General features: G+C 39.9%; 1 protein-coding gene across 1 annotated transcript in view; it reads right to left on the bottom strand.

Annotated features, from left to right (window-relative positions):
* The window catches only part of LOC124606881 (cytochrome b-c1 complex subunit 2, mitochondrial), a 61,566-nt gene extending 47,137 nt beyond the window's left edge, over window positions 1–14,429 (bottom strand). The window contains exons 1-2 of the mRNA XM_047138977.1: window positions 14,276–14,429; window positions 10,780–10,925 (exon numbers count right to left, since the gene is read on the bottom strand). Coding sequence (XP_046994933.1) covers window positions 10,780–10,925; window positions 14,276–14,320 — 191 coding nt within the window. The 5' untranslated portion in view covers window positions 14,321–14,429. The remainder of the gene's footprint in view (window positions 1–10,779; window positions 10,926–14,275) is intronic.
* Window positions 14,430–15,868: the final 1,439 nt, after the last annotated feature.

Genomic DNA, 15,868 nt, shown 5'->3' with positions numbered 1-15,868 from the left:
CTACACCTCGTTGTCTGTGTCAAAATGTTGTCTTCAAAGACAGCGGTTCATGTGACCAGAGATGAAACTCAGGGGGAGACAATTGCGGACTGTATTGTGGGTAATCTCACATTTCCATTTGAAAACGATGCAGGAGCATCTTCATTGCCCCTGCAGAATGCGGCTGAGAATTGTCGTGAAGACGAAACAGCACGACAGTTATGTAATGTTGGCTGCATAGCTTCAGGCGAAATTTCTCACCAGGCCCTCGTACTTGGCGGCAGACACTATTTTCTAGACATCTTTACGCACTCACTGCGAGCTCAGAAATGAGAAGAGCGACGTGATGCTAACTGGGGTTATACTAGACACACTACCCAACACATCTGTGCAAAGCTTTATCGGATTTTCATAGTCGTTTCCATGTCGCGACCAATCGGACCTTACTTTTGGAATAACCCTCGTATATAGAATACAAAGACACAAATACAGACATTAGACCATTCTTCCATAGACCACCAAATAACCCACAAGTTGAAACAACAATAACAACTATCAACACAATCATACACAACAAAATAAATGAAAATACAACTATGGAAGAGTTACAACTACTGGTTTATGTAGGAGCACTCACTACACTAAATATACACACTAGGCAGAGATCAGAACCAACCAACACACAGAAGAAACCTACAAAACCAGCATGGCAACACAGGCTACAGATCAGAATAGAAAAACTGAGAAAAGACATCGGACAGCTAACACAATTTATAAGAAATGAAATGACAGAAAAAAAGAACAAAAAAGGTTAAGTAAAATCTCACAGCAAGAAGTGATAGAGCAATTAGATGAAAAGAAGCAGAAATTACAAGCATTGGCCAAATGACTTAGAAGATACAAAAAAAGTGAAAATAGAAGGAAACAAAACCAAACATTCAACACAAACCAATAGAAATGTTACCAGACAATAGATAACACACACATTAAAATAGACAATCCACCAAACATAACAGACATGGAACACTTTTGGAGCAACATATGGTCAAACCCGGTACAACATAATAGACATGCACAGCGGATACAAGCAGAAACAGACACATACAAGATGATACCACAAATGCCAGAAGTGATAATTTTGCAAAATGAAGTCACCAGAGCAATTAATTCTACGTACAATTGGAAAGCCCCTGGAAATGATAAAATAGCAAATTTCTGGCTAATGAAGTTCACCTCAACACATTCACATGTAACTAAATTATTTAACAGTTACATTGCAGAGCCATACACATTCCCTGATACATTTACACATGGAATAACTTATCTGAAACCTAAAGATCAAGCAGACACAGCAAACCCAGAAAAATATCGCCCCATAACATGCCTACCAACAATATACAAAATATTAACTTCAGTCATTACACAGAAATTAATGACACACACAACACAGAACAAAATTATAAATGAAGAACAAAAAGGATGCTGCAAAGGAGCGCGAGGATGTCAAGAGCAACTGATAATAGATACAGAGGTGACATATCAAGCTAAAACTAAACAAAGGTCGCTGCACTACGCATTCCTTGATTACCAAAAAGCTTGTGATAGTGTACCCCACTCATGGTTGCTACAGATATTGGTAATATACAAAGTAGATCCTAAATTGATACAGTTCCTAAACATAGTAATAAAACTTCCTGGCAGATTAAAACTGTGTGCCCGACCGAGACTCGAACTCGGGATCTTTGCCTTTCGCGGGCAAGTGCTCTACCAACTGAGCTACCGAAGCACGACTCACGCCCGGTACTCACAGCTTTACTTCTGCCAGTACCTCGTCTCCTACCTTCCAAACTTTACAGAAGCTCTCCTGCGAAACTTGCAGAACTAGCACTCCTGAAAGAAAGGATATTGCGGAGACATGGCTTAGCCACAGCCTGGGGGATGTTTCCAGAATGAGATTTTCACTCTGCAGCGGAGTGTGCGCTGATATGAAACTTCCTGGCAGATTAAAACTGTGTGCCCGACCGAGACTCGAACTCGGGATCTTTGCCTTTCGCGGGCAAGTGCTCTACCAACTGAGCTACCGAAGCACGACTCACGCCCGGTACTCACAGCTTTACTTCTGCCAGTACCTCGTCTCCTACCTTCCAAACTTTACAGAAGCTCTCCTGCGAAACTTGCAGAACTAGCACTCCTGAAAGAAAGGATATTGCGGAGACATGGCTTAGCCACAGCCTGGGGGATGTTTCCAGAATGAGATTTTCACTCTGCAGCGGAGTGTGCGCTGATATGAAACTTCCTGGCAGATTAAAACTGTGTGCCCGACCGAGACTCGAACTCGGGATCTTTGCCTTTCGCGGGAAAGTGCTCTACCAACTGAGCTACCGAAGCACGACTCACGCCCGGCACTCACAGCTTTACTTCTGCCAGTACCTCGTCTCCTACCTTCCAAACTTTACAGAAGCTCTCCTGCGAAACTTGCAGAACTAGCACTCCTGAAAGAAAGGATATTGCGGAGACATGGCTTAGCCACAGCCTGGGGGATGTTTCCAGAATGAGATTTTCACTCTGCAGCGGAGTGTGCGCTGATATGAAACTTCCTGGCAGATTAAAACTGTGTGCCCGACCGAGACTCGAACTCGTGCTTCGGTAGCTCAGTTGGTAGAGCACTTGCCCGCGAAAGGCAAAGATCCCGAGTTCGAGTCTCGGTCGGGCACACAGTTTTAATCTGCCAGGAAGTTTCATATCAGCGCACACTCCGCTGCAGAGTGAAAATCTCATTCTGGAAACATCCCCCAGGCTGTGGCTAAGCCATGTCTCCGCAATATCCTTTCTTTCAGGAGTGCTAGTTCTGCAAGTTTCGCAGGAGAGCTTCTGTAAAGTTTGGAAGGTAGGAGACGAGGTACTGGCAGAAGTAAAGCTGTGAGTACCGGGCGTGAGTCGTGCTTCGGTAGCTCAGTTGGTAGAGCACTTGCCCGCGAAAGGCAAAGATCCCGAGTTCGAGTCTCGGTCGGGCACACAGTTTTAATCTGCCAGGAAGTTTCATATCAGCGCACACTCCGCTGCAGAGTGAAAATCTCATTCTGGAAACATCCCCCAGGCTGTGGCTAAGCCATGTCTCCGCAATATCCTTTCTTTCAGGAGTGCTAGTTCTGCAAGTTTCGCAGGAGAGCTTCTGTAAAGTTTGGAAGGTAGGAGACGAGGTACTGGCAGAAGTAAAGCTGTGAGTACCGGGCGTGAGTCGTGCTTCGGTAGCTCAGTTGGTAGAGCACTTGCCCGCGAAAGGCAAAGATCCCGAGTTCGAGTCTCGGTCGGGCACACAGTTTTAATCTGCCAGGAAGTTTCATATCAGCGCACACTCCGCTGCAGAGTGAAAATCTCATTCTGGAAACATCCCCCAGGCTGTGGCTAAGCCATGTCTCCGCAATATCCTTTCTTTCAGGAGTGCTAGTTCTGCAAGTTTCGCAGGAGAGCTTCTGTAAAGTTTGGAAGGTAGGAGACGAGGTACTGGCAGAAGTAAAGCTGTGAGTACCGGGCGTGAGTCGTGCTTCGGTAGCTCAGTTGGTAGAGCACTTGCCCGCGAAAGGCAAAGATCCCGAGTTCGAGTCTCGGTCGGGCACACAGTTTTAATCTGCCAGGAAGTTTCATATCAGTGCACACTCCGCTGCAGAGTGAAAATCTCATTCTGGAAACATCCCCCAGGCTGTGGCTAAGCCATGTCTCCGCAATATCCTTTCTTTCAGGAGTGCTAGTTCTGCAAGTTTCGCAGGAGAGCTTCTGTAAAGTTTGGAAGGTAGGAGACGAGGTACTGGCAGAAGTAAAGCTGTGAGTACCGGGCGTGAGTCGTGCTTCGGTAGCTCAGTTGGTAGAGCACTTGCCCGCGAAAGGCAAAGATCCCGAGTTCGAGTCTCGGTCGGGCACACAGTTTTAATCTGCCAGGAAGTTTCATATCAGCGCACACTCCGCTGCAGAGTGAAAATCTCATTCTGGAAACATCCCCCAGGCTGTGGCTAAGCCATGTCTCCGCAATATCCTTTCTTTCAGGAGTGCTAGTTCTGCAAGTTTCGCAGGAGAGCTTCTGTAAAGTTTGGAAGGTAGGAGACGAGGTACTGGCAGAAGTAAAGCTGTGAGTACCGGGCGTGAGTCGTGCTTCGGTAGCTCAGTTGGTAGAGCACTTGCCCGCGAAAGGCAAAGATCCCGAGTTCGAGTCTCGGTCGGGCACACAGTTTTAATCTGCCAGGAAGTTTCATATCAGCGCACACTCCGCTGCAGAGTGAAAATCTCATTCTGGAAACATCCCCCAGGCTGTGGATAAGCCATGTCTCCGCAATATCCTTTCTTTCAGGAGTGCTAGTTCTGCAAGTTTCGCAGGAGAGCTTCTGTAAAGTTTGGAAAGTAGGAGACGAGGTACTGGCAGAAGTAAAGCTGTGAGTACCAGGCGTGAGTCGTGCTTCGGTAGCTCAGTTGGTAGAGCACTTGCCCGCGAAAGGCAAAGATCCCGAGTTCGAGTCTCGGTCGGGCACACAGTTTTAATCTGCCAGGAAGTTTCATATCAGCGCACACTCCGCTGCAGAGTGAAAATCTCATTCTGGAAACATCCCCCAGGCTGTGGCTAAGCCATGTCTCCGCAATATCCTTTCTTTCAGGAGTGCTAGTTCTGCAAGTTTCGCAGGAGAGCTTCTGTAAAGTTTGGAAGGTAGGAGACGAGGTACTGGCAGAAGTAAAGCTGTGAGTACCGGGCGTGAGTCGTGCTTCGGTAGCTCAGTTGGTAGAGCACTTGCCCGCGAAAGGCAAAGATCCCGAGTTCGAGTCTCGGTCGGGCACACAGTTTTAATCTGCCAGGAAGTTTCATATCAGCGCACACTCCGCTGCAGAGTGAAAATCTCATTCTGGAAACATCCCCCAGGCTGTGGCTAAGCCATGTCTCCGCAATATCCTTTCTTTCAGGAGTGCTAGTTCTGCAAGTTTCGCAGGAGAGCTTCTGTAAAGTTTGGAAGGTAGGAGACGAGGTACTGGCAGAAGTAAAGCTGTGAGTACCGGGCGTGAGTCGTGCTTCGGTAGCTCAGTTGGTAGAGCAATTGCCTGCGAAAGGCAAAGATCCCGAGTTCGAGTCTCGGTCGGGCACACAGTTTTAATCTGCCAGGAAGTTTCATATCAGCGCACACTCCGCTGCAGAGTGAAAATCTCATTCTGGATAGTAATAAAAATTGGAAAACCACACTTAATATCCAAACGAATTCAAATAATATCACATCAAAGCCAATACAGATTAAGCGTGGAATATACCAAGGAGACTCATTAAGTCCTTTCTGGTTCTGTCTTGCTCTGAACCCACTATCCAACATGCTAAATAATACAAATTATGGATATAATATTACTGGAACATACCCACACAAAATCATACATTTGCTATACATGGATGATCTCAAAGTACTGGCAGCAACAAATCAACAACTCAACCAATTGCTAAAGATAACAGAAGTATTCAGCAATGATATAAATACGGGTTTTGGAACAGACAAATGTAAGAAAAATAGCATAGTCAAGGGAAAACACACTAAACAAGAAGATTACATATTGGATAACCACAGCGGCACCATAGAAGCGATGGAAAAAACAGATGCCAATAAATATCTAGGATACAGACAAAAAATAGGAATAGATAATACAAATATTAAAGAAGAACTAAAAGAAAAATATAGACAAAGACTAACAAAAATACTGAAAACAGAATTGACAGCAAGAAACAAGACAAAAGCTATAAATACTTATGCTATACCAATATTGACCTACTCGTTTGGAGTAGTGAAATGGAGTAACACAGACCTAGAAGCACTCAATACACTTACACAATCACAATGCCACAAATACAGAATATATCACATACATTCAGCAACTGGAAGATTCACATTAAGCAGAAAGGAAGGAGGAAGGGGATTTATCTACATAAAAAACCTACATTATGGTCAGGTAGACAATTTAAGAAAATTCTTTATAGAACGAGCAGAAACTAGCAAAATACACAAAGCAATCACTCATATAAATACATCGGCTACACCACTGCAATTTCATAACCACTTCTACAACCCCTTAGATCACATAACATCAACAGATACGAAGAAAGTAAATTGGAAAAAGAAAACACTACATGGCAAGCACCCGTATCATCTAACACAGCCACACATCGATCAAGACGCATCCAACACATGGCTAAGAAAAGGCAATATATACAGTGAGACGGAAGGATTCATGATTGCGATACAGGATCAAACAATAAACACCAGATATTACAGCAAGCATATTATTAAAGATCCCAATAGCACAACAGATAAATGCAGACTTTGCAAACAACAAATAGAAACAGTAGATCACATCACAAGCGGATGTACAATACTAGCAAACACAGAATACCCCAGAAGACATGACAATGTAGCAAAAATAATACATCAACAACTTGCCATACAACATAAACTAATAAAACAACATGTTCCCACATACAAGTACGCACCACAAAATGTACTGGAGAATGATGAATACAAATTATACTGGAACAGAACCATTATAACAGATAAAACAACAACACATAACAAACCTGACATCATACTCGCCAATAAAAAGAAGAAATTAACTCAACTAATTGAAATATCCATACCCAATACAACAAATATACAGAAGAAAACAGGAGAAAAAATTGAAAAACACATCCAACTGGCTGAGGAAGTCAAGGACATGTGGCATCAGGATAAAGTTGACATTATACCAATTATACTATCAACTACAGGAGTCATACCACACAATATCCATCAGTACGTCAACGCAATACAGCTACATCCAAACGTATATATACAACTACAGAAATCTGTAATTATTTATACATGTTCAATTACCCGAAAGTTCCTAAATGCAATGTAAGATATACCGTACAGGTAAAAGGAAGTCACGCTTGATCAAGGTCCGCGTCACTTTCCATTTTTAACCAGACCTAAGGTCTGAGAAAGGAAAGAATATAATAATAATAAAAAAATGATAGTTTGTAATGGGCTTACAATCTTGTGACAGAAGTTCCACAGCTCATGTAGTATTTTTCTCCAATAAAGCCATTTCTTCCTCCATTGCTTTTCTGCAGCACTCATGGCCTAGAGACTTAATAGCCTTTGTATAATTCTAAGTTCTTATTTCAACTGGTATTACTTCAGTAAGATGATCTGATTTCTTCAGTTGTTGCGTATTTAATTCTCTCTCACTAGAACTTCCTTGTACACGATTTTTCATCATTCATTTTGCTTGCCATTGTCCTTCCAGTTTCCTCGGACTCACAGACAGCATCCTTGCTCTAAATAACCTGTTTTTTCCTATTCAATCCAGACTCTAAAGCCACCAGTTCCACTGAAGCAATCACTAAAGATTCCTTCTGGATCCAATATATTTCACCTTCACTTTGGAATATGAATTAATCACTTCGTTCCAAAAATATAACTTTTTTGTGGATAGCTTGCAAAGTATATTGCCACTCACATGACTTTTACTAGTTCTATTTAACACATAAACAGCCATGTTTATGTTTCTGCGGTTAAAAGCTTAGGCCAATCCTGAGCTAGCAAAATGGTTCAAGCTAGTTCCACAATAGTTCCGCTGGTACGCTCAGCGCATCTGTTCAGCTCTGCAGTGTGAAGATTTACGTCAATATTGTCAAATTCCTAATCGCCATCAAATTAAATGCTTTTGGTCATTGTCCACAAAAATTCCTCACACTGTTCAGCATTTCCGTAGTCTTCTCTGCAAGACTTCTGATTGACAAAATGTACAATTTGCTGTTTTGAAAAATCACAGGTAAAAAAACAAAAAATATTCAGCTCCTCTTAGCAATTTACATTCCTTAGCTACATACATGTCAGCATGAATCACTTCTCCAGGTTGTGTAATACACTGCCTTCATGACCAAACACTGCTCTGATGCTGCTTTTCCATAACACATGCCAAACAAAATTCTTCACCAAAGTGTTCTAATTATACACTTCATTGCTTCAATAATTGTTGAACAAGGCATTTGTTCTGATGACACTGGCGTTCATACCAAATCTGCAGAGATTCCTTCGACTACAAGGATTAACTGGTATTGTCATTCATATCCTTATCACCTTCAACAAATCCCCAATGCATATGCCACACGCCTTAACAACATCATTGTGTTGGACGTCAGGCTCGTCTTTTGATGAATACAAACCTAGCTCCTTGTCCACAGCAAATGATACAGAAAGATTTTTTTTCACCCTTCTGGAGTATACACAACATTGTCCATACGGCATAAAATCCACTCAAAAAAGTTTCAAAATAAATAGTCCCTTTTCATAGTCCATTCATTGTCAAAAGTTGTTGCCCATATGTATCTTGTAACCCCCCACTCCTTCGCAAATCCAGTTATTGTCCACAATAAGCAAAGTCTTTAATAAAAAATTTGAGAGGAGTGAAGATTACAATAAACTTTCTAGTTAACTTAGCTTTTCATGCAGAGTTGGCTCCAGTTCTTCTTGTCTAGGGGTCCGATTCTTCAAGCTGAAATTCTAACATTTTAGGTCCTCTTGGTTGAACTGATCTAAATTTGAAGATTCTTGTTGCAGAATTTTTGTTGTTACATTAATACATTTTGTCACATATTAATATAAATGAATTTCTATTAAATTCAATTATTATTTCATAAATCAATGCAGAAGTAAACACAATAAACAGTCCCAAATTGTGTAATTATTAATAGAAATTTTAAGTGTGCCAAATAATTCATAATTTTAACTAATAAAGTAGTTCCTTCTCAAAAATATTAGCTTGAAATACAACAAACTGTGGATAAAATTATATCAAAATTTTCAGAAAAGCAGCTGTGATAATATTGACCTGTCCAAAATTCAAAAAATAATACTGGTATCAACAACCAGTTGAGGAAAAGTAATGCTAGAAGAGGATGTCCTGTTACAACCTGTAGTGGTTTTGTGAACTTAACCAACAATGTGACCACTCAATTTTCTTAGTCATGTGATTCATCACCTCACAATTAGTGGCCCACAAGTCCTCATCCTATTCTGCTCTTATTACTTCACTAATGAAAACCTGGCCAGGTAGTTCATTTTTATTTTATTTAGTGACACTTCTTTGTTTTTGTTTAGCACTGACTCTTTTATATGGCAAATACACCAAAAACAAAACAATTAACCTTATTTTTGTTTGTAGACATATATATTTGATGATTTAACTTCCCTACCAGTGGCATCATCTGCATTTCTCATTTCTTTAGCATTTTCTTTGGTAGCCAATAGAGCTACTAACTTGGCCCATGTACCCCTCCAATAAGCACCATGATTTTCATCACATGCTAACATGTTCATTACATGTTTTAGTGTCTTATCTTCAGATCTGGCCACAACAACTGTCATAGGCTCTCTCCACCATCTGGCAATGTGTCAAGCAGTCACAACATCAAGGATATTCATCAGATTTCACACTGAGCCACTGCACGCAAAGAACCAAGTCTTCAAGATTGGTGAGATCTGTAACGATGTCATCACCTGGATCCATATGAAAACTGAAAAATTCTGACTCTAAAGAACATGCAATTTGTTTTGTTTTCTGTTCAAACACAAAATGTAGCTTGCTCGACATACCTTTCGTACCCACACACATAACCAACACCACCATTACTTTTGCTTCAGCAGTTCTGACTTTCCATGTTTTTAGCACTGCATTAAACATGTTTAGTTGGGCTTTTGTTGCATACACTGTCAAAGGCTCAGATCTTTCGTACATTGCCAATAAACACATCGTTTGCATCTTCTGATATACATAATAATTTTCTTACTGCTAACTTCTGTATCATCCAGTTTTCACCCTCTCACTGTTTCTCAGTACCATGGAAATCCACTGTAGCCCCATAAAACAAGTCAGATTTACAGCTGCAAAAAATTCACACTAACAATTTACTGTGTAACAATATGAACCATGCAAATAAAGCAACACATGCAAACATATTTCTGGTATCACGAGATGCAAAATGATAGTCCCAAATTTCTTTCTTCGAAAGAGCTACGGACTGGGTCCCATAACATACTGTAAACATTCAACAAAAAAGGCACAACATATATTGTTATTGTTAAATTACAAATGTTGGCAATAAAAGCACACTGCAAACACTTGTGTACCAAAGTTTTATGATACATTTTGAGAACCATTCCTGCAATGAACACACACACACACACACACACACACACACACACACACACACAAACAACTAAGGGCATCACACACATCCATGCCCGAGGCAGGATTCGAACTTGCGACCGTAGCGGTCGCTCGGTTCCACACTGCAGCTCCTAGAACCACGCGGCCACTCCGGCCGGCTTAAAATAAAGTGTTCAATCTTTTCTGGATATAGAGTCATATCATATTGAAAATTAGATATCACTAATGGATAAAACCAACATTTCATAGTCTCTGCTGTGCACCGTATCACAATTTCAAAAGCTGTCCGTTTGTTTCACATGTTGAGTGGACGGGGGAAACTTAATTTGTTGATGATGGGAGGAGCAGCAACCTGCTGTTGCCCATTGGCAAACACTGAGAAAACTTTTATGTTATCTCATTCAAGCTGCAGAAGCCTACACACTCAGCATCCAAATTTTTAAAACATTGTGTAGATTACTGAATCTAACATAATGCTATACCTTAATAAAACAATTATTATGTCCTCATTTATTTGGCTGAAGTAATCAGTCCGAAACATTGGACAGTCAAACCTGATTCTTTAAATATACTTACCGAAATAGAACAGAAACTCTGGAAATTGGAGAATAGTTCTCCAATGATGCCACAACCAGTTTATTCGGCAAAACTGTTGTCTTCACACCTTCCTTTGGTGAACCTGGGCTAGGGTGGGTTGCGGCTTGTGCAGCAAAAGTTCGAACCTACAACAAACATTTTCAAAATTAGGTGTGCGACAGAGGCTTCACACAGAAGGCAATGCTTAATATATCTGAGATCAGTGAGACAGAATGGGATACCACTGTGGCACTGGTTTGGACTGAAAAGTTTACTGATGTGAGCTAAGGTAACTAACAGGTGCAACTTCTAAGTTTTGAAGTCAGAATAATTACAGTCATTCCCAACTTCTACAGCAGGAGACCAAAAGCCAACATCCATTCATTAGTGACAGCAACCAATATTGTCATAATTTTCAGCTCACCTATCAAGCAACATTGCATGGTGTCAGTGGCAGATGCAATGTGATGGTACCACCTTCTTCCCCATCCCCTAATACATTTTGTACTTATGTGCAATAAATGTTCATATATGCATCAAAATACGGAAATACGGAAGCGTCCGATCCCGCCCGTCTGCTTTGACCCATGACGTCACAAATATGGCGGAAACAAAAACAAACACACACACTTTCCACAAGAAGCCTAATGACACTAACGGGACAACTGCGGGAAATGGGGTGTTTTGGGTGGGGGCAAACTAAATATAAACAAATTTAGACGCCTTGCGTAGCTACAATGTGTAAGTGAAGACAGCCATGCATGAATACCCACCCACCTCCCCAGGGGTCGTAACCCCTGCAACCTATAGAAGATAAAGATGCTTCAGTAGCTGATTAGTGTTTTTTGTCTTTTAAAAAAAAAAATCTCACGGGATAGAACGAACAGATCAGAAAGATAAATATAATAAACTAAAACAGAAATTGGAGGAAACAGATAATTAAAATAAGTAATAAGTGTTTTTAAATTAAAAAAAAAAAATCCCACGAGATAGAATGAACAGATCAGAAAAGTAAATAAAATAAGATAAAACAGAACTGGAGACAGCCACACTCAAACCAAACTCCGCGCCGTCATGACGTCACACACGACAACACCCTTACGTCACGGGTCAAAGCCGACGCGTGGGATCGGACGTTTCTGTTGACCCCAAAATACTCCGAGAGATTTGTTAATTCTCTGTGTTTTCTGGACTTACCTCACCATTTTACTTTTTGTGGCTAGAAGTATGTAAATACGACAACAGGTATTAAGTATGCCGTGAATGTACAAGCAGTACTGTCAATATTCAGTAAATTATGGCTGCCAGACTACAATCATTTCCCAGAAATAACAACAGTCTTTCCTCTGCTCAGTATGGTTTCTAGGAAAATAAAAACACAAATCACAAAGCCTTTTGAGATTCGTAAATCACAATATACTTTTACAAAAGTTGGATTCTTATGGGACAAGAAAAACTGCTCATGGCTGGCTCAGCAATTATGTAAAAGACCAAGCACAGTACGTTCATAGAAGTAAAGACAATCAATTAGGAATCCTAAATAGGGTGCATTCATCTACACAAGTTGTAAAACATGGTGTGCCTAGGCCTCAGTTCTAGATCCTTTGTAATTTCTACTTTATATAAATGACCTACACTCCTCCCTACCCATTAGTAAGGAGTTTCAGTTTGCTTGTGACACTATTTCCATATCTCAAATACTAAGTCCTTATCTCAAATACAGACAGATCTACCCTGTCAGTAGTTAATAGAAATACACCCCAAAGAGACTCATGGCTTGTGTAAATGGACTCCTCCTCAACGCCAAAGGAGACATTATGCCCAACATTCCACACCGTTCAGATCAGAACTCCCCACTTCAGACAAATAAGTGGCAACAATGTTGAATTTGTAAATGGGACTAAATCCTTAGGGATTTACATCACTGACATATTCACATGGAAAAATCACATCGACATTATTAGGTGCAAGCTTAGCTAAGTCTGTTTTACACTCCACTCAGTGAGGAATGTGCTGAATGCCAGCACATTGCAACACATGTATTATGAACTTTTCCATTCAGTACTACACTATGGAATTATTTTTGGGGTCATAGTACTGAATCAGTTAAATTAGTTATGGAAAACAATAATCGTGTAAAAACAACAGAAACCTGTAAACCACTCTTTAAAATATTAAAACATACTACCTGTCTCTTTCAACTGCTCTGTTATATGAAATAAAATATCAGCAGATTGCATAGGATTCTGGACAGCGCCCCCTGTCAAAAAATTAGTGAAGACTCGTTCCTCATTCTACTAAACTGGGTAGTAATGGTGATGAATAAATGTGAATCAAACAACACAAAATCTCTTGAAAGAAGTAGGAAACATTCAAGAACTAGTAAAATTAAAAAACTTAAGACCCTTCCTAACAAAGCATTGCATGTACAGCATTAAAGACTTTCTTCAATGTGACCCATCATAAATTATATCATATATCTTTCAAACTACACTCTTTTATTAGGGCCAGTATTTTTATTACTACTTATTAAAATTATTTTCAACAAATATTTAATATTTTCAGTGTGATGTACACTGTGAGAAACACCGTTATGTCTGTAGATGTTCTCATATCATCTGTTTGACTATGCCCGTAACGTTTTGTACACTTTAGTATATCAAATGACGGAGTGGATCAATAAAGATACAACACAAAACGACAGATCAGTCTGTTACCCCAACCTATTTTCTGCTGCTTCTATGCTGAAATTGGAACTTTTTTAAAAATAGCAGTTTTGCTTAAAATTTTATTTTTCTTTCTTTTGTGTGTATTATATACCAGAATCTTCAACAATCGAAAGTGGTAAATCACAGCTGCCTGCTTCCTTAAGACTATGAATGGGAAGACTATGAATGGATGAACACTAACTGAAACTGGAAATCTGTATCGTTGTGCAGAAATAGCCTGAAGCAGCTGCTTCCACTTGTTAATGTGTAATTTCATTCGTTAAGACTCATGTTCATATTCCTTTCTTATGGTGTTTACAGAACAACCAAGTGTGAGTGAATAGATGACCAGTGATCTCTGTACACGAAACATATTAGTGTCAATTGTTGAGGTACTACTCGGCTAGCAAGAATTAATTGCATTGCTATTCTGTGAACATATTTACAATGTCCGTCCATTCGGTGCACTGACAACAATATCTTCAAGCATAGTTATTTAACCTTCGAGGTCGTGAGGTTAATAATTTCGGTTTTGACCTGGTATACTTCTAGTTTCCTACAACGTAATTAGCACTGGCAAAGCTTCCACAGGAAACAAAAAAAGTCTTAGTTTGGTAAGGGACAAATATGAAACACTACGATAACTTTTTCTCTTGCTGCATCGTCTGCAACCTCTCCACTGTACTCAAAGTCACAGGTTAAAAATGATTCAGAAGGAACAGATTCCCTCCTTCTTAACCGAGAGCACATACACAATAACCTATTTAATAAACTGATGTAAAACTTACTGAAGCTACTCGTAAAATCGGTTTTTTCAAAGCGTTGCTAGCCATTCTTTACTATTTTTCTGCCCCAGCCGCTAATGATAGAGCTAGAGCAGCGTTATTATAGTATGGAAGAACACCTTACAGATGTTCTTGCACTAAGCGCTTGCTAATCCACCAAACGCTTTCGAAAACCTGCAATTTTTTCAATGAATATTCTTCAAATTATTTGTAGCGTACCACTGAATTTTCTTTAACCATTCATTGGTAGCGCTTTCGTAGGAAACTACGGGTTTTTGAATAATACAATCTCTACCGAAAATACTCGAGCATCACACCGATGGAATCAAAACTTAAATCGCTTTCAGTAACAAAGGAACCAAATTTAAAATTTATCAGTTTATAAACGTATAGGGGAATTGGTTCCAGTAGTTAAGAAGAAAATGCGAAACAAGAAATTAGAGAAGCAATACGTAGAGAATTTAATGAAATTATAATCTTTATCAGTGTCCCATGTTAAATAGGAAATGTGATCATGACTCTCAAAAGTAAAACAGGATATGGGCTCAGTAACATTTTCAATAAGACCAAAATTTGTTGATCCTATGATCTGTAACGTCCGCAATCAGTACATTTGCACCCACAGTCTCCAAGCTAGTGTTCGGAATGTAGGAGATAAGGAACTGGCGGAAATGAAGCTTTGAGGTCTGCTCGTGAGTCTGGTCGGTAGATCACTTACCCGCCAAAGGAAAAGATCCCAGTTTGAGTTCGGCACACAGTTTTAAGCTGCCACGAAGTTTCAAGTGATTCTCGTACGAAATTTATCACAAGGATACTTCCACAGCCAACTATACACAAACTAGACTCATGTAAAGTGGCAATACTGTAAAGACGGCCTACTAACATGCAGTACTCATCGTGAATACCGTATGAGCTGTAACACTTCTGATTTCAACTGTTGTGAGAAATGCAACGTTTGGTAAACTGTTTCCTTAGACGTCGAAAGACCACGGATCTGCCTTTCAAGGCGACTTTCCTTGCTGACTCATTATCATAGAAACGATATTTACAGATAATGCGAAGCGAAAATTTTGCTGATATCGAGTCAATTTGTAACTGGGAAAAATGGAAATGAAGATGTGATGTAATTAAATCAGTAGAAAAATTAAATGGCTCCAAATCAGAAAATTCTGTGATTTAAAAATAATGGACTTAATATCACCCCCTGTCTACACACTTATGAAGTGGATGTTTGTTAGTATTAGTTTTCAAGAATGTCTAAAAAAGGCAGTAGTCATTCCATTACTCAAAAGGTTGATAAATCCTGCACTAATTACTACTGTCAAATTTCTCTGGTACCTATTTCCTCAAAAACAATTGAATATTGCATACAAGAGAAAAAATTAGTATGCATTTGTCAAAAACTATATATTGACTAAAACCCAATATGGTTTTAGGTTCCATTTGTCAACAGTTCAAGCTGTTGAAAATGTTGTTACCATTGTGCAGTCTCTTTTAATGTGCAGCAGCTAAAGCCACATAAGTGGACCTGAGCAACACATTTGGTTCTGTAAACCACAGAATATTTTTCTGGGGAAACTATCGTGTTACAGCATT

This window comes from Schistocerca americana, chromosome 3, assembly GCF_021461395.2.
Source record: "Schistocerca americana isolate TAMUIC-IGC-003095 chromosome 3, iqSchAmer2.1, whole genome shotgun sequence".
Taxonomy (NCBI): Eukaryota; Metazoa; Arthropoda; class Insecta; order Orthoptera; family Acrididae; genus Schistocerca; species Schistocerca americana.
Note: the sequence above shows the minus strand (reverse complement) of the source record. Positions and strands in the feature narration are given on the sequence as shown.